The 23,109-nt window shown below is 42.1% G+C and overlaps 1 protein-coding gene across 2 annotated transcripts in view; it reads right to left on the bottom strand.

Annotated features, from left to right (window-relative positions):
* The window catches only part of LOC115154244 (cell surface glycoprotein MUC18-like), a 93,784-nt gene extending 70,889 nt beyond the window's left edge, over nucleotides 1-22,895 (bottom strand). Inside the window, exon 1 of one of the 2 annotated variants that reach the window (XM_029700269.1) lies at nucleotides 22,784-22,895. In XM_029700269.1, the coding sequence (XP_029556129.1) occupies nucleotides 22,784-22,856 (73 nt within the window). In that variant the 5' untranslated portion in view covers nucleotides 22,857-22,895. Of the gene's footprint in view, nucleotides 1-22,016; nucleotides 22,154-22,783 lie in introns of those variants that run through there. The other variant, XM_029700270.1, reaches the window with a different exon arrangement.
* Nucleotides 22,896-23,109: the final 214 nt, after the last annotated feature.

The raw sequence follows: 23,109 nt of genomic DNA, 5'->3' as shown, positions 1-23,109 counted from the left end.
AGTTCAATCTTGGTTTCATCAGACAAGAGAATTTTGTTTCTCATGGTCTGAGAGTCCTTTAGGTGCCTTTTGGCAAACTCCAAGTGGCTGTCATGTGCCTTTTACTGAGGAGGGGCTTCCGTCTGGCCACACTACCATAAAGGCCTGATTGGTGGATTGCTGCGGAGTTGGTTGTCCTTCTGGAAGGTTGTCCTATCTCCACAGAGGAAATCAGGAGCTCTGTCAGAGTGACCATCGGGTTCTTGGTCACCTCCCTGAATAGTGTCCTCCCTAGATTTCTCAGTTTGGCCGGACAGCAAGTTCTAGGAAGTCTTGGTGGTTCTAAACTTCTTCCATTTAAGAATGATGGAGGCCACTGTGTTCTTGGGTACTTTCAATGCTGCAGACATTTTTTGGTACCCTTCCCCAGATCTGTGCATTGACACAATCCTGTCTCGGAGCGCTATGGACAAGTCCTTCGACATCATGGCTTAGTTTTTGCTCTGACATGCACTGTCAACTGTGGGACCTTATATAGACAGGTGTGTGCCTTTCCAAATCATGTCCAGTCAATTGAATTACTACAGCTGGACTCCAATCAAGTTGTAGAAACATCTCAAGGATGAACAATGGAAACAGGATGCACCTAAGCTCAATTTCGAGTCTCATAGCAAAGGGTCGGAATACTTAAGTAAATAAGGATAATAAAAAATACATGTATATACATTTACAAACATTTCTAAAAACATGTTTTTGATTTGTCATGATGGAGTATTTTGTGTAGCTTGATGAGGATTTTTTTTTATTTAATCCATTTTAGAATAAGGCTGTAACGTAACAAAATGTGGAAAAAGTCAAGGGGTCTGAATACTTTCCGTATGCACTCTATGTATATGTCTACCTCAATTACCCCGTACCCCTGCACATCAACTTGGTACTCCTGTATATAGCCAAGATAACGTTACTCATTGTGTATCTATTATTACTTTTATTATTACATGTTTCACTTTTCTATTATTTAACTATTTTCTTTCTCTCTGCATTGTTGGGAAGGGCCCATACGTAAGCATTTCATTTACATTTACGTCATTTAGCAGACGCTCTTATCCAGAGCGACTTACAAATTGTTGCATTCACCTTATGATGTCCAGTGGAACAACCACTTTACAATAGTACATCTATATCTTATTTTTTTATTTTTTTCAATGTTAGTCCACACCTGTTGTTTACCAAGCATGTGACAAAACAAATATTAGATTTTTCCGTTTTAAACCGACAGTAAGACAATCTATCCAAGGTGTTTGCCTATGCCTGTCACGCAGACTATGTTCTGAATTTCTGATGAATCGCAAGATCAGGATATGATACCAGCCTTCTCTATTCTGCCCATTCACAGTACAAAGGGATGGAGTAATAATCCCGGGCCAAAACAACCTGAAAGTGCCATGTAGAAAATAAATGGCCTTGAATAGACTGAATAAATGAAAGGATTTAAAATAACAATTCATATCAACAATGAATCTTTCTTTGACAGGACTGCACATTGCCCCACACTTCCACCCTGTCTCTCCCTGTATCTAAAAACCACTGATGTTTTATTCTGCTATTGGTATTTCTATGTTAATAAATACTGTTTCCTACAGAAACAGAAATACATAGAGGCCTGGCAATCTCAGGCTCAATCCACCAGCCAAACAAAGACAAGGGGGGTCGACAGTGGCCACAAGAGGGGGGGGGGGCATGAGAGAGGTGTGGGAGGCCACATTTTTGACTGAGAAGAATGGGGGTGGCTAGGATTGGGGGGGGGCATTGTAGTATAAGATTTCTGTGTAACCTGAGCAGTGTAGCACCCCAACCTCTCCCCATTCCCCCACAAAAATCTGCCTTGTCTGTGAATTGGGTGCCAGGTGTGTGCAGCCGCTGTTAGTTGAACTGTTTTTGCAGAGGAAGAGAGAGGTTTGGTGCAAAGGAAGAAGAACGGGGGGGGAAGTTTCAACAAGGACATCAGAGAGGTTCTCAGAGTCCCTTTGGAATCGTCATTACAAAGATACTGTCACCTTTTAAGGTAAACCTGCGTACTGATAAATAACTCTTAATTAAAGGGTCAGAAGACAGGGGTGACACTTGGCACGTAAGCAGCATTACTGGCAGCAGTTTTGATCTTCCCACATCTTCTTTTGGTGATCCCGGATCCTGGCCCAAGAGAGTGCCATGTGTCCCACAGACAGACGCTCCCAATATGAGGGGACATACAGTACAGACAGGCAGGATGGCTAATATCATATCAAATCAAATCTTAAATCAAATCAAACTTTATTTCTCACATGTGCCGAATACTACAACAAGTGAAGACTTCACCGTGAAATACTTACTTACAAGCCCTCAACAAACAGTGCAGTTCAAGAAAGAGTTAAGAAAATATTTAACAAATAAACGAAAGTAAAAAATAAAGTAACACAATAAAATAACAATAACGAGGCTATATACAAGGGGTACCTGTACCGAGTCAATATGCGGGGGTACAGGTTAGTCAAGGTCATTTCTACATGTACGTAGGTAGGAGTGAAGTGACTATGCATAGATAAAACAGCAAGTAGCAGTACAAAACAAATGGGGGGGTGTCAATGTAAATAGTCCGGTGGCCGTTTGATTAATTGTTCAGCAGTCTTATGGCTTGGGGTAAAAGCTGTTAAAGGAGCCTTTTGGTCCTATACTTGGCGCTACGGTACCGCTTGTCGTACGGTAGCAGAGAAAACAGTCTATGACTTGGGTGACTGGAGTCTCTGACAATTTTGGGGGCTATCCTCTGACACCCACTAGTATATAGGTCCTGGATGGCAGGAAGCTTGGCCCCAGTGATGTACTGGGCCGTACGCGCTACCCTCTGTAGCACCTTACGCCAGATGCTGAGCATTTGCCATACCAGGCGGTGATGCAACCGGTCAGGTTGCTCTCGATGGTGCAGATGTAGAACCTTTTGAGGATCTGACTGTCGGTCTGCCTCCATCACCACCAGCATCTTCAAAGGGACCTGGGACTTCGTCAGTGGACAAGGGGTCCTCAGATTCAGGGTTCTCAATGGCTACAAGGTTGGGGGGCAGCTCCTCACTGTCACTTTCAGAATCGGATTCCGGACTTTCATTCTCAGACTCATTGTCAGAATTTTAAAAAATCTCCAGAATTTCCGCGTTGTCTCCTTTTGAAAGACATTGCTAATGCTACAGCTTAGCTCACTAGCTACATACATAAACAACAACACTGAATGGCTCAGAGTGGGAGTTAGAGGTTACAGTTGAAGTCGGAAGTTTACATACACTTAGGTTGGAGTCATTAAAACTCGTTTTTCAACCACTCCACAATTAACAAACTAGAGTTTTGGCAAGTATTTCAATGCCTACCGTAGTGCCTCTTTGCTTGACATCATGGGGAAATCAAAAGAAATCAGCCAAAACCTCAGAAAAATCAGCCAAGACCACCACAAGTCTGGTTCATCCTTGGGAGCAATTTCCAAACGCCTGAAGGTACCACGTTCATCTGTACAAACAATAGTACGCAAGTATAAACACCATGGGACCACGCAGCTGTCATACCACTCAGGAAGGAGACGCGTTCTGTCTCCTAGAGATGAACGTACTTTGGTGCAAAAAGTGCAAATCAATCCCAGAACAACAGCAAAGGACCTTGTGAAGATGCAGGAGGAACCAGGTACAAAAATATCTTTGTCCACAGTAAAACGAGTCCTATATCGACATAACCTGAAAGGCCGCTCAGCAAGGAAAAAGCCACTGTTCCAAAACCGCCATAAAAAAAGCCAGACTCCGGTTTGCAACTGCACATGGGGACAAAGATCACACTTTTTGGAGAAATGTCCTGTTTGGCCATAATGACCATCGTTATGTTTGGAGGAAAAGAGGTCGCTTGCAAGCCGAAGAACACCATCCAAACCGTGAAGCACAGGGGTGGCAGCATCATTTTGTGGGGGTGCTTTGCTGCAGGAGGGTCTGGTGCACTTCACAAAATAGATGGCATCAAGAGGTAGGAAAATGATGTGGATATATTGAAGCAACATCTCAAGACATCAGTCAGGAAGATGAAGATTAGTCACAAATGGGTCTTCCAAATGGACAATGATCCCAAGCATACTTCCAAATTTGTGGCAAAATGGCTTAAGGACAACAAAGTCAAGGTATTGGAGTGGCCATCACAAAGCCCTGACCTCAATGCTATAGAAAATTTGTGGGCAGAACTGCAAAAGCGTATGCGAGGAGGCCTACAAACCTGACTCAGTTACACCAGCTCTGTCAGGAGGAATGGGCCAAAATTCACCCAACTTATTGTGGGAAGCTTGTGGAAGGCTACCCAAAACGGTTGACCCAAGTTAAACAATTTAAAGGCAATGCTACCAAATACTAATTGATTGTATGTAAACTTCTGACCCACTGGGAATGTGATGAAAGAAATTAAAGCTGGAATAAATCATTCTCTCTACTATTATTCTGACATTTCACATTCTTAAAATAAACTGGTGATCCTAACTGACCTAAGACAGGGAACTTTTACAAGGATTAAATGTCAGGAATTTTTGAAAAATTGAATTTAAATGTATTTGGCAGAGGTGTATGTAAACTTTCGACTTCAACTGTACAAGCATTTTGCTACACTCGCATTAACATCTGCTAACCATGTGTATGTGACCAATAAAATTTGATTTGATTTGATTGACTGCCAGCACGCGCCACTTGTATCAATAAATCACTATCAGAAAATGTTTAGGGTGGTAATTATAAATATATTTACTGTTTTATTCACATGTTTTCAAGTTCCGGTGACAAATCATGCATTCCGATTCTTGCATAGATTGTAATGGGCACATATTATGTGTGTTAAATACTTTTTTGAAGGTTGTACTGAAGTATGATGAGCTAAGCTAATTCCAGCTGTGTGTGGAGCCATGTTTGTTGACATACAATGCACTCTGGTTTTCACGTAATCGTCTGTTGGACCAAGATGTTATAACAAAATGAGGTGAGTAAGGGTTCACACATTTTTTTAGAACTTTTGGAAGTGAATGGTGGGATGTGAACGATGGTATACGACACACCCCATTCAACATGCATACTATAAACAGACCAAACTCATCTTGTCTTCTCTTATTATCTTTGGTTTCTGTGAGAGAGAAAAAAGCATGGCAGCGTGCAGAAACTACCCATCGTCGGATTACTTTCGATTTCTAGAAAGTGTTGTACTCAATTATTTTGATCAATGGTGAGCTCACCCGTGATGTGATTAATTATAAATAGTAATTTCTATTAGCTAATTCATATTGTAGTTTATGTCAGCCAAGAGTTATAAAAATATGACCGCTTGTCAATCTTTCCTCAGTTAGCACTGTATTATGCTGTAGATACTTCTGTGAATGTCTGAACATTGCATCAAAAAATGAACAGCTCACATTCTGGACATAACTTTGTAAGGACTGTGTTTGTGTAAAATGTTTCTGAAAAAACAGTGTGGCCAGCTCAAAAGCTGGTTGTTGCGTCATTTGAAACTGGCAGTTCTAAATAAGCGTTCTAATCACACCGGTTTGATCATACCCTACAGGGACCACTGTAGAATGATCACTCACACCAGTGTGTTGGAACGTGTGAAAAGGTTCATGTCCCGCTGGTAGGATAATCCTGATCGTAGGTCATCGATTTTATTTTCCAATTATTGCACGTTGGCCAATAGAACGGATGGCAGCGGCCAGTTGTGATACAGCCCGGGATCGAACCAAAGGGAAAGGGGGATACATAGTCAGTTGTCCAACTGAATTTATTCAACTGAAATGTGTCTTCCGAATTTAACCCAACCCCTCTGAATCAGAGCCAGGGTCTGTAGTGACGCCTCTAGCAATGTGATGCAATGCCTTAGACCGCTGTGCCACTCGGGAGCTCAAATGAAGTCTGTTAATATGGTGTCTCATGGAGACATAATATGCGCATTTTGAGCTACTCCAGGAAGTGATGTTGCAGGCTAGCACAGTGCTGCCTCCTCTCATTGAGTAACTCCAGTTGAAGGCCGACCGCGGTATTGCAGGCTGCCATTAGCGACTAAATTATTAGCAACTAAACTAACATTTATTCTGTGTGTGATTAGAAAATAATTGGTTGAAGGACATATATCTGGTGTATTAAAAGCAATTATTGGTACCATGATTCACTTTTAATTCATTTATCTTTTTACACGAGGATTGCCAACCAAGATCACATTCCCTATAATGGGGGATGCTGTTTTCTGCAAACAATGCTTGCAATACCATGGTCGGCATTGAACATCCGCGCTTCAATGAGAGGGAGCAGTCGTTCTCCCCTGGGTCTAACACATTCCATTCTGATGAAAGAGATGCCCTGAATAAAACGGTTAATCTCAAGAGGTGTTTTTTTTCTGTTTTCTGGCACGAATAAATCAATGCTGAGGAATTCCCTCCAAGAGGGCAGGAATAATTCTAATCACTTTATATAGAGCAACTGTTCAATATGAAAACCCACATTAAGATTAATAATCCACAGTCTGGAGATACTGTATGTATGGCAAAGCCCTCAGCTCAGGCCCGGGGTGGATGCCTGCTCATGCACTGGTTGCTGGATGACTCTTTGATATACCTGTCTGTGCCTGTTTTATTTTTTAACAACGTGGCAAAGATGTCCAACCAAAATCTAAAGCCATGGGTATGTAACCATAATCAATGAAAGAGCTCCACTAAAGAAACTGAATCAAAACAAACCAAGACTTTCTTCAGATCAGCACACAGCCTCTAGACCCCCTATATCCAGGTCTAGATACACTTCGGATTAGGAAGACCCCCCTCCTCTAATCAAATCCTGGGTGGAGCAACCTGGGGCCCATAGAAGCCCCTACTCATTGTTTTGGTCCACCCTTCAGTGAACAACTTCAAATGGTGCAGAGGGGGTGGACCGTTTTGGCACTTCCCCCGGGCCCCATGGTCCTGTCTCACCTCATCATTGCTCAGGGGGCTTAGCACAGCAAGGCTCAGGACCTAACTCCATGGCTCTTTGGCCTTGATCAATGAGTCTCCAGAATGAGAGGTGTCATGGTCGTCTGAGCTCCTGAATGCAGCTGTCAGGGCTCTGGACATTTAAGGTCAATCAGAATAAATGATCGGAAGTTTAAAGGTTCAATTAATGTTTTGGTAAAGTTGGAGTCCCAGCACCAAGCAAAAAGCAACTGGGAATGTAAACTGCATGGCTTGGCAAAAAAGTCTACTGAGACACGGTGCAAGCAGATTATACTTTTTAAGCTCTACTCTAAATCGAATATCAGTTCAAGAGCATATTTGCCACCAATACCTTTTAGTCAGTATTTCCATCAGTAATTGTATGTACACACACCTGTCATGACGTTGGCCTGTAGGTAAGGTTTATGACCCCCCCATAAAACCTTTCTCCCTTCCCTCTCTCTCTGACTCTACTGAAGGACTCTTGAATAGCCTTTGTTAAACATAGAGAGTGGGAACATCAAACAAGTGGGGGGAAAGGAACCATATTTCAGTAATAGAAACATTTTAAAATATGCGTTGGTACTTAATGAATATGATGTCTGTTCGGTTGTCATCTGAGACATTATGACTGATGACAGGACGACATAAACTGTATCTGGAAAAGTCTACACATTATAGCTTTCAGATTCACATGGAATTGTTGTGCAATTTAAATGTTTGAATATGAAGCTATTTGTGAAAAGATTAAATGTAATTTTAGCTTCCAAATGAGAGAATTTGGTTTTCATAAGGTTAGAGCCCTGCTCAATCAGTGGCCCTCCCCTGTGAAGAGACATAGGTTATAAACTATGAAACACACCCTTATCTCCCTCCACTATATAAGCCCTTGACGAAAATGTAACCTTCTGTTCCGAGGACGAAAGGACGACGGTCCATACGTTAAAAAGGACTAACATGTCAACTACAGAACTAAGCCAACCTCAGCGTGAGCTTTGGTTGTGAATGGTATGAACTTTGAACTCTTATTCACTAAAGAAGTGAGACATCCTAGCCATTGAGTTAGCAACAGCAGCTGTAAACATGGGCTAGGAAAGGACGGATGACGTATCCAGTCTAACACACAACGAAGATACTACAACGTATCCAATTTACCACCAGAGACATTCTTCCGAGGACAGCATGATCTCTGTTGGCCAACACGACCAGCATCTATGACCAACCTACCGAAGCACAGCTCAGAGTAAATATTTATTGCATTTTCATTTTCCAAATGGCCGGTAATTTAGAATACATAAGATACTGTATTTACGAAAGCTTAGCTTCTCCCTTTGTTCCTCAGTCTTCCCGCTCTTTCATTCAAGCCCAACCCCCTCTCTTTGTGTAACAAGCCATCATACAGGTTCTGTCCACCAGGGTCGTTTTCTGTATGACATAATTCGCATTCTGTGTATATGTAATTCTGTGTGATTAGTTAGGTATTTAGTAAATAAATAATTAAACCCAATTTTGTATTGCTGATTCAACTTGTTAGCCAAGAATTTACAACTTTCAGATGAGACTGAAATAAGGTGACGATTAATATTGATTGCTATTGATGTAAAATATTACTAGGTCTTTAAGAGTTTATTCGGAAGATAACAGCTCTATAAACAGTCTTTCGTGGTGCCCCGACTTTCTAGTTAATTACATTTACATGATTAGCTTAATCAGGTAATATTAATTACAGAGAAAAGATTTTATAGAATAGCATGTCATATCACTTAATCCGGCATAGCCAAAGACACGACACACCCCACATTATATTATTCTTAAGCTGTATTGTTTATTTTGTGTTTCTCTTAGTTGTAATATACAGTACCAGTCAAAAGTTTGGACACACCGACTCATTCAAGGGTTTTTCTTTATTTTTACTATTTTCTACATTGTAGAATAATAGTGAAGACATCAAAACTATGAAATAACACATATGGAATCATGTAGAAACCAGAAAAGTGTTAAACAAATAAAATTATAGCCACCCTTTGCCTTGATGACAGCTTTGCACACTCTTGGCATTCTCTCAACCAGCTTCCATGAGGTAGTCACCTGGAATGCATTTTAATTAACAGGTGTGCCTCGTTAAAAGTACATTTGTGGCTATTTGAATATATTTTGATTTGTTTAACACTTTTTTGGTTACTACATGATTCCATATCTGTTATTTCATAGTTTTGATGTATTCACAATTATTCTACAATGTAGAAAATAGTAAATATAAAGAAAAACCCTTGAATGAGTAGGTAGTGTGTGTATGACCGGTAATGAGTGTATGTATGTATATGTGTGTGTATATATATATACACACACACTCCTCCTCCACCAAACTTTACATTTGGTACTATGCATTGGGGCAGTAACAGCACTTACAGTTGACCGCTGCAGCTCAAGCAAGGCAGAAATTTTACGAACTGATTTGTTGGAAAGGTGGCATCCTATGACGGTGCCATGTTGAAAGTCACTGAGCTCTTCAGTAAGGCTATTCTACTGCCAATGTTTGTCTATAGAGATTGCATGGCTGTGTGCTCTATCTTATACACCTGTCAGCAACGGGTGTGGCTGAAATAGGCAAATCCACTAATTTTCAGGAGTGTCCACATAATTTTGTGTGTATGTATATATATATATATATATATATATATTTATTTATATACACTGCTCAAAAAAATAAAGGGAACACTTAAACAACACAATGTAACTCCAAGTCAATCACACTTCTGTGAAATCAAACTGTCCACTTAGGAAGCAACACTGATTGACAATACATTTCACATGCTGTTGTGCAAATGGAATAGACAACAGGTGGAAATTATAGGCAATTAGCAAGACACCCCCAATACAGGAGTGGTTCTGCAGGTGGGGACCACAGACCACTTCTCAGTTCCTATGCTTCCTGGCTGATGTTTTGGTCACTTTTGAATGCTGGCGGTGCTTTCACTCTAGTGGTAGCATGAGACGGAGTCTACAACCCACACAAGTGGCTCAGGTAGTGCAGCTCATCCAGGATGGCACATCAATGCGAGCTGTGGCAAGAAGGTTTGCTGTGTCTGTCAGCGTAGTGTCCAGAGCATGGAGGCGCTACCAGGAGACAGGCCAGTACATCAGGAGACGTGGAGGAGGCCGTAGGAGGGCAACAACCCAGCAGCAGGACCGCTACCTCCGTCTTTGTGCAAGGAGGAGCAGGAGAAGCACTGCCAGAGCCCTGCAAAATTACCTCCAGCAGGCCACAAATGTGCATGTGTCTGCTCAAACGGTCAGAAACAGACTCCATGAGGGTGGTATGAGGGCCCAACGTCCACAGGTGAGGGTTGTGCTTACAGCCCAACACCGTGCAGGACGTTTGGCATTTGCCAGAGAACACCAAGATTGGCAAATTCGCCACTGCCGCCCTGTGCTCTTCACAGATGAAAGCAGGTTCACACTGAGCACGTGATAGACGTGACAGAGTCTGGAGACACCGTGGAGAACGTTCTGCTGCCTGCAACATCCTCCAGCATGACCGGTTTGGCGGTGGGTCAGTCATGGTGTGGGGTGGCATTTCTTTGGGGTGCCGCACAGCCCTCCATGTGCTCGCCAGAGGTAGCCTGACTGCCATTAGGTACCGAGATGAGATCCTCAGACCCCTTGTGAGACCATATGCTGGTGCGGTTGGCCCTGGGTTCCTCCTAATGCAAGACAATGCTAGACCTCATGTGGCTGGAGTGTGTCAGCAGTTCCTGCAAGAGGAAGGCATTGATGCTATGGACTGGCCCACCCGTTCCCCAGACCTGAATCCAATTGAGCACATCTGGGACATCATGTCTCGCTCCATCCACCAACGCCACGTTGCACCACAGACTGTCCAGGAGTTGGCGGATGCTTTAGTCCAGGTCTGGGAGGAGATCCCTCAGGAGACCATCTGCCACCTCATCAGGAGCATGCCCAGGCATTGTAGGGAGGTCATACAAGCACATGGAGGCCACACACACTACTGAGCCTCATTTTGACTTTTTTTTAGGACATTACATCAAAGTTGGATCAGCCTGTAGTGTGGTTTTCCACTTTAATTTTGAGTGTGACTCCAAATCCAGACCTCCATGGGTTGATAAATTGGATTTCCATTGATTATTTTTGTGTGATTTTGTTGTCAGCACATTCAGATCTAGGATGTGTTGTTTAAGTGTTCCCTTTATTTTTTTGAGCAGTATATATATATATACAAATACATATATACAAATACATACAGTGGCAATAAAACATATGTGAAACCTTTGGAAATACCTGGATTTCTGCATAAATTGGTCATCAAATGTGATCTGAACTTCATCTAAGTTACAACAATAGACACACATAGTGTGCTTCAACTAATAACACAGAAATTATTGTATTTTCCTTGTCTATATTGAATACATCATTTAAACATTCAGTGTATGTTGGAATAAGTACAGTGGGGAGAACAAGTATTTGATACTTACAAAGCATGTAGAGGTCTGTAATTTTTTATCATAGGTACACTTCAACTGTGAGAGACGGAATCTAAAACAAAAATCCAGAAAATCACATTGTATGATTTTTAAGTAATTAATTTGCATTTTATTGCATGACATAAGTATTTGATCACCTACCAACCAGTAAGTATTCCGGCTCTCACAGACCTGTTAGTTTTTCTTTGAGAAGCCCTCCTGTTCTCCACTCATTACCTGTATTAACTGCACCTGTTTGAACTCATTACCTGTATAAAACACACCTGTCCACACACTCAATCAAACAGACTCCAACCTCTCCACAATAGCCAAGACCAGAGAGCTGTGTAAGGACATCAGGGATGAAATTGTAGACCTGCACAAGGCTGGGATGGGCTACAGGACAATAGGCAAGCAGCTTGGTGAGAAGGCAACAACTGTTGGCGCAATTATTAGAAAATGGAAGAAGTTCAAGATGACGGTCAATGACCCTCGGTCTGGGGCTCCATGCAAGATCTCACCTCGTGGGCCATCAATGATCATGAGGAAGGTGAGGGATCATCCCAGAACTACACGGCAGGACCTGGTCAATGACCTGAAGAGAGCTGGGACCACAGTCTCAAAGAAAACCATTAGTAACACACTACGCCGTCATGGATTAAAATCCTGCAGCGCACGCAAGGTCCCCCTGCTCAAGCCATCACATGTCCAGGCCCGTTTGAAGTTTGCCAATGACCATCTGGATGATCCAGAGGAGGAATGGGAGAAGGTCATGTGGTCTGATGAGACAAAAATATAGCTTTTTGGTCTAAACTCCACTCGCCGTGTTTGGAGGAAGAAGAAGGATGAGTACAACCCCAAGAACACCATCCCAACCGTGAAGCATGGAGGTGGAAATATCATTCTTTGGGGATGCTTTTCTGCAAAGGGGACAGTACGACTGCACCGTATTGAGGGGAGGATGGATGGAGCGAAGTATCGCAAGACCGTGGCCAACAACCTCCTTCCCTCAGTAAGAGCATTGAAGATGGGTCGTGGCTGGGTCTTCCAGCATGACAACGACCCGAAACACACAGCCAGGGCAACTAAGAAGTGGCTCCGTAAGAAGCATCTCAAGGTCCTGGAGTGGCCTCGCCAGTCTCCAGACCTGAACCCAATAGAAGATCTTTGGAGGGAGCTGAAAGTCCGTATTGCCCAGCGACAGCCCCGAAACCTAAAGGATCTGGAGAAGGTCTGTATGAAGGAGTGGGCCAAAATCCCTGCTGCAGTGTGTGCAAACCTGGTCAAGAACTACAGGAAACGTATGATCTCTGTAATTGCAAACAAAGGTTTCTGTACCAAATATTAAGTTCTGCTTTTCTGATGTATCAAATACTTATGTCATGCAATAAAATGCAAATTAATTACTTAAAAATCATACAATGTGATTTTCTGGATTTTTGTTTTAGATTCCGTCTCTCACAGTTGAAGTGTACCTATGATAAAAAATTACAGACCTCTACATGCTTTGTAAGTAGGAAAACCTGCAAAATAGGCAGTGTAACAAATACTTGTTCTCCCCACTGTATGTGAACTTCTAAGCTAATGACTTCTCCAAATGCTAATTGGAGTCAGGAGTCAGCTAACCTGTAGTCCAATCAATGAGCCGAGATTGGAGATGTTGGTTAGAGCTGCTTTGCCCGATAGAAAACACTCACAAAATGTGAGTTTGCTATTCACAAGAAGCATTGCCTGATGTGAACCATGCCTCGAACAAAAGAGATCTTAGACCTAAGATTAAGAATCATTGACTTGCATAAAGCTGGAAAGGGTTACAAAAGTATCTCTAAAAAGCTTTGATGTTCATCAGTTCACAGTAAGACAAATTGTCTATAAATTGAGAAAGTTCATCACTTTTGCTACTTTCCCTAGGAGTGGCCATCCTGTAAAGATGACTGCAAGAGCACAGCATGCTCAATGACATTAAGAAGAATCCTAGAGTGTCAGCTAAAGACTTACAGAAATCTCTGGAACACGCTAACGTCTCTGTTGACGAGTCTACGATACATAAAACACTAAACAAGAATGGTGTTTATGGGAGGACACCACGGAAGAAGCAACTGCTGTCCAAAAAAACATTGCTGCAGGTCTGAAGTTTGCCAAAGTGCACCTGGATGTTCCACAGCACTACTGGCAAAATATTCTATGGACAGATGAAACTACAGTTGAGTTGTTTGGAAGGAACACACAACACTATGTGAGGAGGAAAAAAGGCACAGCACACCAACATCAACTCCTGATCCCAACTGTAAAGTATGGTGGAGAAAACATCATGGTTTGGGGCTACTTTGCTGCCTCAGGGCCTGGACAGCTTGCTATCATCGACAGAAAATTGAATTCCCAAGTTTATCAAGACATTTTGCAGGAGAATGTTAGGCTATCTGTCTGCCAATTGAAGCTCAGCAGAAGTTGGGTGATGCAACAGGACAACGACCCAAAACACAGAAGTAAATCAACAACAGAATGGCTTCAACAGAAGACAATACGCCTTCTGGAGTGGCCCAGTCAGTGTCCTGACCTTCGATTGAGATGCTGTGGCATGACCTCAAGAGAGCAGTTCACACCAGACATCCCAAGAATATTGCTGAACTGAAACAGTTTTGTAAAGAGGAATGGTCCAAAATTCCTCCTGACCGTTGTGCAGGTCTGATCCGCAACTACAGAAAACGTTTGGTTGAGGTTATTGCTGCCAAAGGAGGGTCAACCAGTTATTGAATCCAAGGGTTTCCATACATTTTTCACCCTGCACTGTGAATGTTTACACGGTGTATTCAATAAAGACATGAAAACGTATAATTGTTTGTGTGTTATTAGTTCAAGCAGATCTCAACAAACCATTTCTGTATTGAACTCGCTTTGTGCACAGGGGCACTGTCATGCTGAAACAGGAAAAAGCCTTCCCCAAACTGTTGCCACAAAGTTGGAAGCACAGAATCGTCTAGAATGTAATTGTATCCTGTAGCGTTAAAACCTCTCTAGGGTAGGTGGCACCAAATCGTCCCACCTACGTAACAGCCAGTGGAATCCTGTGGCGCGATATTCAAATACCTTAGAAATGCTATTACTTCAATTTCTCAAACATATGACTATTTTACAGCATTTTAAAGACAAGACTCTCGTTAATCTAACCACACTGTCTGATTTCAAAAAGGCTTTACAACGAAAGCAAAACATTAGATTATGTCAGCAGAGTACCCAGCCAGAAATAATCAGACACCCATTTTTCAAGCTAGCATATAATGTCACAAAAACCCAGAAGACAGCTAAATGCAGCACTAACCTTTGATGATCTTCATCAGATGACACACCTAGGACATTATGTTATACAATACATGCATGTTTTGTTCAATCAAGTTCATATTTATATCAAAAACCAGCTTTTTACATTAGCATGTGACGTTCAGAACTAGCATACCCCCCGCAAACTTCCGGCGAATTTACTAACAATTTACTAAATTACTCACGATAAACATTCACAAAAAGCATAACTATTATTTAAAAAATTATAGATACAGAACTCCTCTATGCACTCGATATGTCCGATTTTAAAATAGCTTTTCGGTGAAAGCACATTTTGCAATATTCTAAGTAGATAGCCCGGCATCACAGGGCTAGCTATTTAGACACCCAGCCAGTTTAGCCTTCACCAAACTCCGATTTACTATTAGAAAAGTTGGATTACCTTTGGTGTTCTACGTCAGAATACAGTCCCAGGACTTCTACTTCAATAACAAATGTTGGTTTGGTCCCAAATAATCCATAGTTATGTTCCAACAGCGGCGTTTTGTTTGCGCGTTCAAGACACTATCCGAATGGTAAATAAGGGTCACGTGCACGGTGCATTTCGTGACAAAAGATTTCTAAATATTTCATTACCGTACTTCGAAGCATGTCAACCGCTGTTTAAAATCAATTTTTATGCCATTTTTCTCGTAAAAAAGCGATAATATTCCGACCGGGAATCTGCAATTAGGTAAACAGACGAAAGAAAATAAAGCATGGGGTCGACTCGGGCACGCGCCTAAGCCCTTTGTCCTCTGATCGGCCACTTGTCAAAGGCGATAATGTGTTTCAGCCAGAGGCTTCCTCGATATCGTTCAGCTTTTTCCCGGGCTCTGAGAGCCTATGGGAGCCGTAGGAAGTGTCACGTTACAGCTAAGATCCTCAGTCTTCAATAAACAGAGGCAAGAACAACAACACCTTGTCAGACAGGCCACTTCCTGCATGAAATCTACTCAGGTTTTTGCCTGCCATATGAGTTCTGTTATACTCACAGACACCATTCAAACAGTTTTAGAAACTTTAGGGTGTTTTCTATCCAAAGCCAATAATTATATGCATATTCTAGTTACTGGGCAGGAGTAGTAACCAGATTAAATCGGGTACGTTTTTTATCCGGCCGTGTAAATACTGCCCCCTAGCCCTAACAGGTTAAGAATTCCCTTCACTGGAAGGGAATTATTCCTTCTCCACCAAACTTTACAGTTGGTACTATGCATTGGGGCAGGTTGCGTTCTCCTGGCATCCGCCAAACCCAGATTCATCCGTCGGTCTGATCGATGGTGAAGCATGATTCATCACTCCAGAGAACACGTTTCCACTGCTCCAGAGTCCAATGGTGGCATGCTGCACACCACTCCAGCCGACACACTTGGCATTGCGCATAGTGATCTTAGACTTGTGTGCGGCTGCTCAGCCATGGAAACCCATTTCATGAAGCTCCTGACGAACAGTTATTGTGCTGATGTTGCTTCCAGAGTAAGTTTGGTACTTGGTAGTGAGTGTTGCAACCGAGGACTGACAATTTTTACGTTCTGTGAGCTTGTGTGGTCTACCACTTCGCGGCTGAGCCGTTGTTGCTCCTTACAGTTGACTGTGGCAGCTCTAGCAGGGCAGGTATTTTACGAACTGACTTGTTGTAACCATATGACTTGTTGGAATCCTATGACAGTGCCACGTTGAAAGTCAATGAGCTCTTCAGTAAGGCCATTCTACTGCCAATGTTTGTCTATGGAGATTGCATGGCTGTGTTCTCCATCTTATATACCTGTCAGCAACAGGTGTGGCTGAAATAGGCAAATCCACTAATTTGCAGGGGTGTCCACACACACAGTCCCCGCAGCAATGTTCCAACATCTGGTGGAAAGCCTTCCCAGAAAAGTGGAGGCTGTTATAGCAGCAAAGGGAAGACCAACTCCATATTAATGGCCATGATTTTGGAATGAGATGTTTGACGAGCATGTCCACATACTTTTGGTAATGTAGTGTAAATATATACACTCAGTATACTCAGTGTACAGTTGAAGTCGGAAGTTTACATAAACTAAGCTTGGAGTCATTAAAACTCGTTTTTCAACCACTCCACAAATTTCTTGTTAACAAACTATAGTTTTGGCAAGTCGGTTAGGACACATACTTTGTGCATGACAAGTCATTTTTCCAACAATTGTATACAGACAGATTATTTCACTTATAATTCACTGTATCACAATTCCAGTAGGTCAGAAGTTTAAATACACTAAGTTGACTGTGCCTTTAAACAGCTTGGAAAATTCCAGAAAATTATGTCATGGCTCTAGAAGCTTTTAATAGGCTAATTGACATCATTTGAGTCAATTGGAGGTGTACCTGTGGATGTATTTCAAGGCCTACCTTCAAACTCAGTGCCTCTTTGCTTGACATCATGGGAAAATCAAAAGAAATCAGCCAAGACCTCAGAAAAAAATGGTAGACCTCCACAAGTCTGGTTCATCCTTGGGAGCAATTTACAAACGCCTGAAGGTACCACGTTCATCTGTACAAACAATAGTACGCAAGTATAAACACCATGCAGCCGTCACACCGCTCAGGAAGGAGACGCGTTCTGTCTCCTAGAGATGAACGTACTTTGGTGTGAAATGTGCAAATCAATCCCAGAACAGCAGCAAAGGACCTTGTGAAGATGCTGGAGGAAACAGGTACAAAAGTATCTATATCCACAGTAAAACGAGTCCTATATCAATATAACCTGAAAGCCCGCTCAGCAAAGAAGCCACTGCTCCAAAACCGCCATAAAAAAGCCAGACTACGGTTTGCAACTGCACAAAGATCGTACTTTTTGGAGAAATGTCCTCTGGTCTGAAAAAGGGGGAGGCTTGCAAGCCGAAGAACACCATCCCAACCGTGAAGCACGGGGTGGCAACATCATGTTGTGGGGGTGCTTTGCTGCAGGAGGGTCTGGTGCACTTCACAAAATAGATGGCATCATGAGGTAGGAAAATTATGTGGATATATTGAAGCAACATCTCAAGACATCAGTCAGGAAGTTAAAGCTTGGTCGCAAATGGGTCTTCCAAATGGACATTGACCACAAGCATACTTCCAAAGTTGTGGCAAAATGGCTGAAGAACAACAAGGTCAAGGTATTGGAATGGCCATCACAAAGCCCTGACCTCAATCCTATAGAAGATTTGTGGGCAGAACTGACAAAGCGTGTGCGAGCAAGGAGGCCTACAAACCTGACTCAGTTACACCAGCTCTGTCAGGATGAATGGGCCAAAATTCACCCAACTTATTGTGGGAAGCTTGTGGAAAGCTACCCGTAACGTTTGACCCAAGTTAAACAATTTAAAGGCAATGCTACCAAATACTATTTGACACACTGGGAATGTGATGAAAGAAATAAAAGCTGAAATAAATCATTCTCTCTACTATTATTCTGAAATTTCGCATTCTTAAAATAAAATGGTGATCCTAACTGACCTAAGGCAGGGAATTTTTACAAGGATTAAATGTCAGGAATTGTGAAAAACTGAGTTTAAATGTATTTGGCTAAGGTGTATGTAAAGTTCCGACTTCAACTGTATATACATCTATAATGTCTATGTTTTAAATGTATGCACATTTTAAGTATTTTTGTCTGTATTGTCTTTATCGTTATGTGTCGGCTAATGTATTGGTGTCGGCTAATGGGGATCCCAAAAAAAATCATCAGCACTATTTCAAGGCCCTTTTTTAAGCCTCTGGGCTCAGCCAGCACCCTCTCTCTAAAGAACACAAAGAGTCAGTATGTTTGAGTATGTGCCGTGGCTAGCTGTCACTCAGGCTAATGCACTAACGCAGTATGGACGAGGCCCACAGCTGCACACATCCCAGCTGCCTCTGGACCGTCACACGGCAAATCCACCCCATTTCCACAGCTGCTCACTTCTCTAACGGAGGAGTTGTGAAGAAAAGAGGGGGAAAGTCACAAAAGGTATGAGCTTATGGGTACAGTATGCTCTCATGGTATTGAGAAGTGTCTGGCTGCTGGAGCTAGAATACCATTGTTCAGCCAGACTTCTGTTCTTTCAGTCTTGGCCTCAAAAAAAAGATTTCATTTTATAGAATGTTTTTCCTCTGCGAGAAAGCATGGCTTGAATATAATAATCAATGTGAAGCATTGCTGGGAGCATGAGAGTTTGCTTTAGGATTAAGCATATTTATATATTTAATAGACCATCCATAATAATTGACCCTCTTGCTGCCCCCTGTTGGATGTCTATGACATTACATCATATGGTGACAAGTGATGATTAACATTCAATTGCATTATACTCTAATGAGCATGCGGAGTTCCCCCATCAGAAAGTGACAGGTTGATATCTCAGCCAGGGGCTCTGGTTAATGGCATTATATCTTATCTAGATGTACATGTCAGAGAACCACTAGCAGCTGTGTATTATTATGCCATGAATGTTTCCATTCGTGATGAATAGTGTGTAATCTGGGGAGCTCTTCAAAATAGATTTTTAGGAAGGGCTGGGGGCTCCTTTCCTCAGTAAAATAATGACTGCCAAAACTAAGCTTATATTCAGTCTTGAAAAACTCTCTCTCTCTCGTTCCCTCCCCCCTCTTTCTAGAAGAGGGAATCATTGAAGATGTGAAGAGAACATCTTCCTCTACCAAAGATGCTTTAAATATGTCCATAGAATTTCCTTCAGTCGTTTTAAAAGCTTCCTTTCAGATGCCTTCTTTAATTTAATATTTTGGGTCATCTGAGTTCTGTCCCGAATACATACTTAGAGAACTGTAATACTTCTGAATATTAAGCTGCAGGAAAAGCAGGGCTCCATTGTTGATGAACCTAGCAGTGTGCAAAGACTGGTCTCTGAGAGGGAACAGCATCCCATTGTGCTTCCATCAGCAGAGGTCAGGGGATGCTCCATCAAGCAGGAAGTGGGCTGCTCACTGAGTGGGCATGGGCCTACTGAGGCTCCTATGATGGACGGATTCAGTAATGTACTTCCATATTCGAATTAAGGCTTAATTTGAAGTCTATTATTTCCTTAATCTGCATTAATATAAAAAGGTATGCGGGGAATGGGCCAATGCGTCAAGAAATATGGAGATATAATGCAACCTCATAAATAACGGCAGCGTTTGTGTCATTCAAAGAAAGCCAGGCCTGATTTCTCTGCTCAGGGAGCAGCACTACTTTCATTTTTTTGGATGATTTGGTTCTCTAAAACTTGATTAGAGAATCTCCAACCTCAGGAGCCTGATTATAGATGGTTAGTCCTGAAATGCCCTCATGTTTTTGAGTCACAGTAAAAGGCAGGAATAGATTAGGCATGCATGCTCAATATAATTTCAAGTATTTTGTTGAATTCCTCATATGGAAATGCTGTTATCTACTTTTAAGAATGTAAGATACAAGTGCCTTCAAAATGGTATCATACTCACAACAGTCTCTGTTTAGAGGCTCCAGATTGGCCAAGGGTAGACTCTATCTCTAGTCAATAATCCCAAAACAGACAGCTTTACCCCATCTCCCAGGGGGATGAGGAGGAGCTGAGGATTAAGTGGAGGTGACCCAATTAAGACACGGTTAAAAGAGGAAAAAACAGGGATTGGAGGCAAAATTAGGGATAAGGCCAGGGCAGAGTGAGTGTTGTCCTGTTGTGAAGTGGTGGAGGGAGAGGGAAGGCCACACCATACTCATGCAAAGTATTTACAACACAGTGTCAGATGACCATATCCTAACTTTACATTCACATGACCACAGTAACCCAAACCTATGCATTTTTAGTCACAACCGTGGGAAAAGAATAAAGTCAAAATGTGACTAATACGTGCTTGTTTATGCCTGATATTTTATCTGCAGAACTATGTCCTGGAGCTTCTTATGATTTTTTTATCAAAGCTGGCACAGTGAACACCTAACATAGTTTATACTTAAAAGAAGGCCCCTGGTCCAGGAGATGAAAAACAGAGATATGCCATTGACAGCAGTCAGCTCGTAATTAAACAATATAAACCTCTTGGTCGTTGGAGAGGGGTGTCTAACAGTTAGCACCATGGACTTTGGCGGTCCAACACATATCATATGATAATATTGGTAAGCAAATTATGTTTATAATGCAAAAACACATCATCGTTTACACAGAATTCCAGAATAAACACGTGCATGGATATTTGCTGTGATAATTGGCAACGTGATTTCATAGTCACACTCGCCATGATGCCAGTTTTGCAACGGTAATTAAAATCTTAGCCTATTCCTAATGAATAGGCCACTTAAATTACCATTTTAAAAATGAGACGTCAATAAAATGTTCAATTAACTCTGTCTATGGCAGATTTTTACTCGTTTGGAAGTATGGACGCTTTTTAATTTCCCCAAAACAACTTCCAAATAATGAGTTGCACCCCCTTTTGCCCTCAGAACATCCTCAATTCATCGGGCCATGGACTCTACAAGGTGTCAAAAGCGTTCCACATGGATGCTGGCCCATGTTGACTCCAATGCTTCCCACAGTTGTCAAGTTGGCTGGATGTCCTTTAGGTGGTGGACCGTTCTTGATACACACGGGAAACTGTTGAGCGTGAAAAACCCAGCAGCGTTGCAGTTCTTGACACACTCAAAACAGTGCGCATGGCACCTAGTACCATTCCCCGTGCAAAGGCACTTAGATCTTTTGTCTTGCCCATTCACCCTCTGAATGGCACACATACACAATCCATGTCTCAATTGTCTCAAGGCTTAAAAAACCTTATTTAACATGTCTCCTCCTCTTCATTTATACTGATTGAAGTGGATTTAACAAGTGACATCAATAAGGCATCATAGCTTTCACCTGTATTCACCTGGTCAGCCTATGTCATAGAAAGAGCAGGTGTTCATAACACGTTGTTCACTCAGGGTATGCTCCAACCGTTCACGTTTCAATATTTGCACACTTGCTTCTCCGAATCTGGAAATAAGCTACAAAATCTTGACTCAAAGTGTGTATTATGGCTTAATTACTGTCCAAGGCTTCACAAAATGTCTAAAATCTATTTGGTTTTAATGTGACTGTGTTGAAATAAATGAAACTTTACATTCAAAACAGCCTAATATCGAAAGCCACGTTGGGCTGCTACAGCATCCATCCCTCACTCAGTCTGGATGCATGCCGAAGTGCATTCAAACTCTCACCGTTGTAAACATTTGTCAAACCCTCGAGAAAAGTTTCCCAATATCAAAAACAAAGCAAAATTGCAGTATTTGTCTTACTTACCATTCAAACTGAGGGAACAAATAAGAACAAACAACAATAGGAACGAGTTCTTTGGGAAAGCCATGCTGTTCCTCTCGTCTTATCCAGTCCTTAGAATGAAACTAGTTGGTTTGGTCGCACAAGGAGAGCGCGAGCCAGTCTGGACTGCAGGGAAGGAAGCGAGGGAGGGAGGGGTGAGGGCGTGGAGTTGCAGAAAAGGTCTGTCGTCTACTCTATTGTACTGTCTGTAGGAGAACATTTTGGATTTCCAAATTCCTTCCCCCTTTCCTTTTGTATTTAGTGAGAAACACGAGTATTTTTCTTGGGAGAAAGAAAATATATCAATTACGGATGGTAAGTTTACATTATGCCTGGAATAACACCTCTTGGCCAACACGGTATCTCATTTGGCTATCTTTATGTAACAAGCTTTCGTCCCTCTCCTCGCCCCTACCTGGGCTCGAACCAGGGACCCTCTGCACACACAGAAAACAGCCACCCTCGAAGCATCGTTACCCACCCCGCTAACTAGCTAGCCATTTCGCGTTGTTTACATTCACAATAGGGTGGCTGTATCATGAACTAGGACTGATAAATGAAATTAGAAAATAGGATTTATTGTGCACATTAACCCTAAACCATTTCTATGAGAATATAGCATGAATATCATCAGCTAATGTAATAATCCAATAAGGTAATGCCATGGCATAAAAGGATTGGAACAAGGAATTAACATTCTATCCTATTAACATGACCCTTTGTTCTCTATAGGTAAAGAAATAGCCTACTGTAAATTGGAAGAATATTGGAAGAGATGCAATGTCCACCAATCCAGGCTGTATCTGGGATTAGGAGTCCCATAGGGCGGCGCACAATTGGCCCAACGTCGTCGGGGTTTGGCCGGAGTAGGCCGTCATTGTAAATAAAAAATAATGTTTAATGGGCCCTTGTAAACACAGTAGTGGCCCCAACTCTCAACCCTAGAAAAAGGGCTTCTCCAGGGCGTCTCAGCTTGCAGGTCGTTAATGACCTCGGCTGTTTTCATCACTTGACTGTCACCTCCTCTAACAGCTGCAGCAGAGAGGGGCTCCAGAGTGAAGCTGCCACTCCAGCT

The sequence above is a fragment of the Salmo trutta genome, chromosome 19 (assembly GCF_901001165.1).
Source record: "Salmo trutta chromosome 19, fSalTru1.1, whole genome shotgun sequence".
In the NCBI taxonomy this organism is placed as follows: Eukaryota; Metazoa; Chordata; class Actinopteri; order Salmoniformes; family Salmonidae; genus Salmo; species Salmo trutta.
The sequence above is the reverse complement of the archived record's forward strand: the minus strand, read 5'-3'. Positions and strand labels throughout refer to the sequence as shown.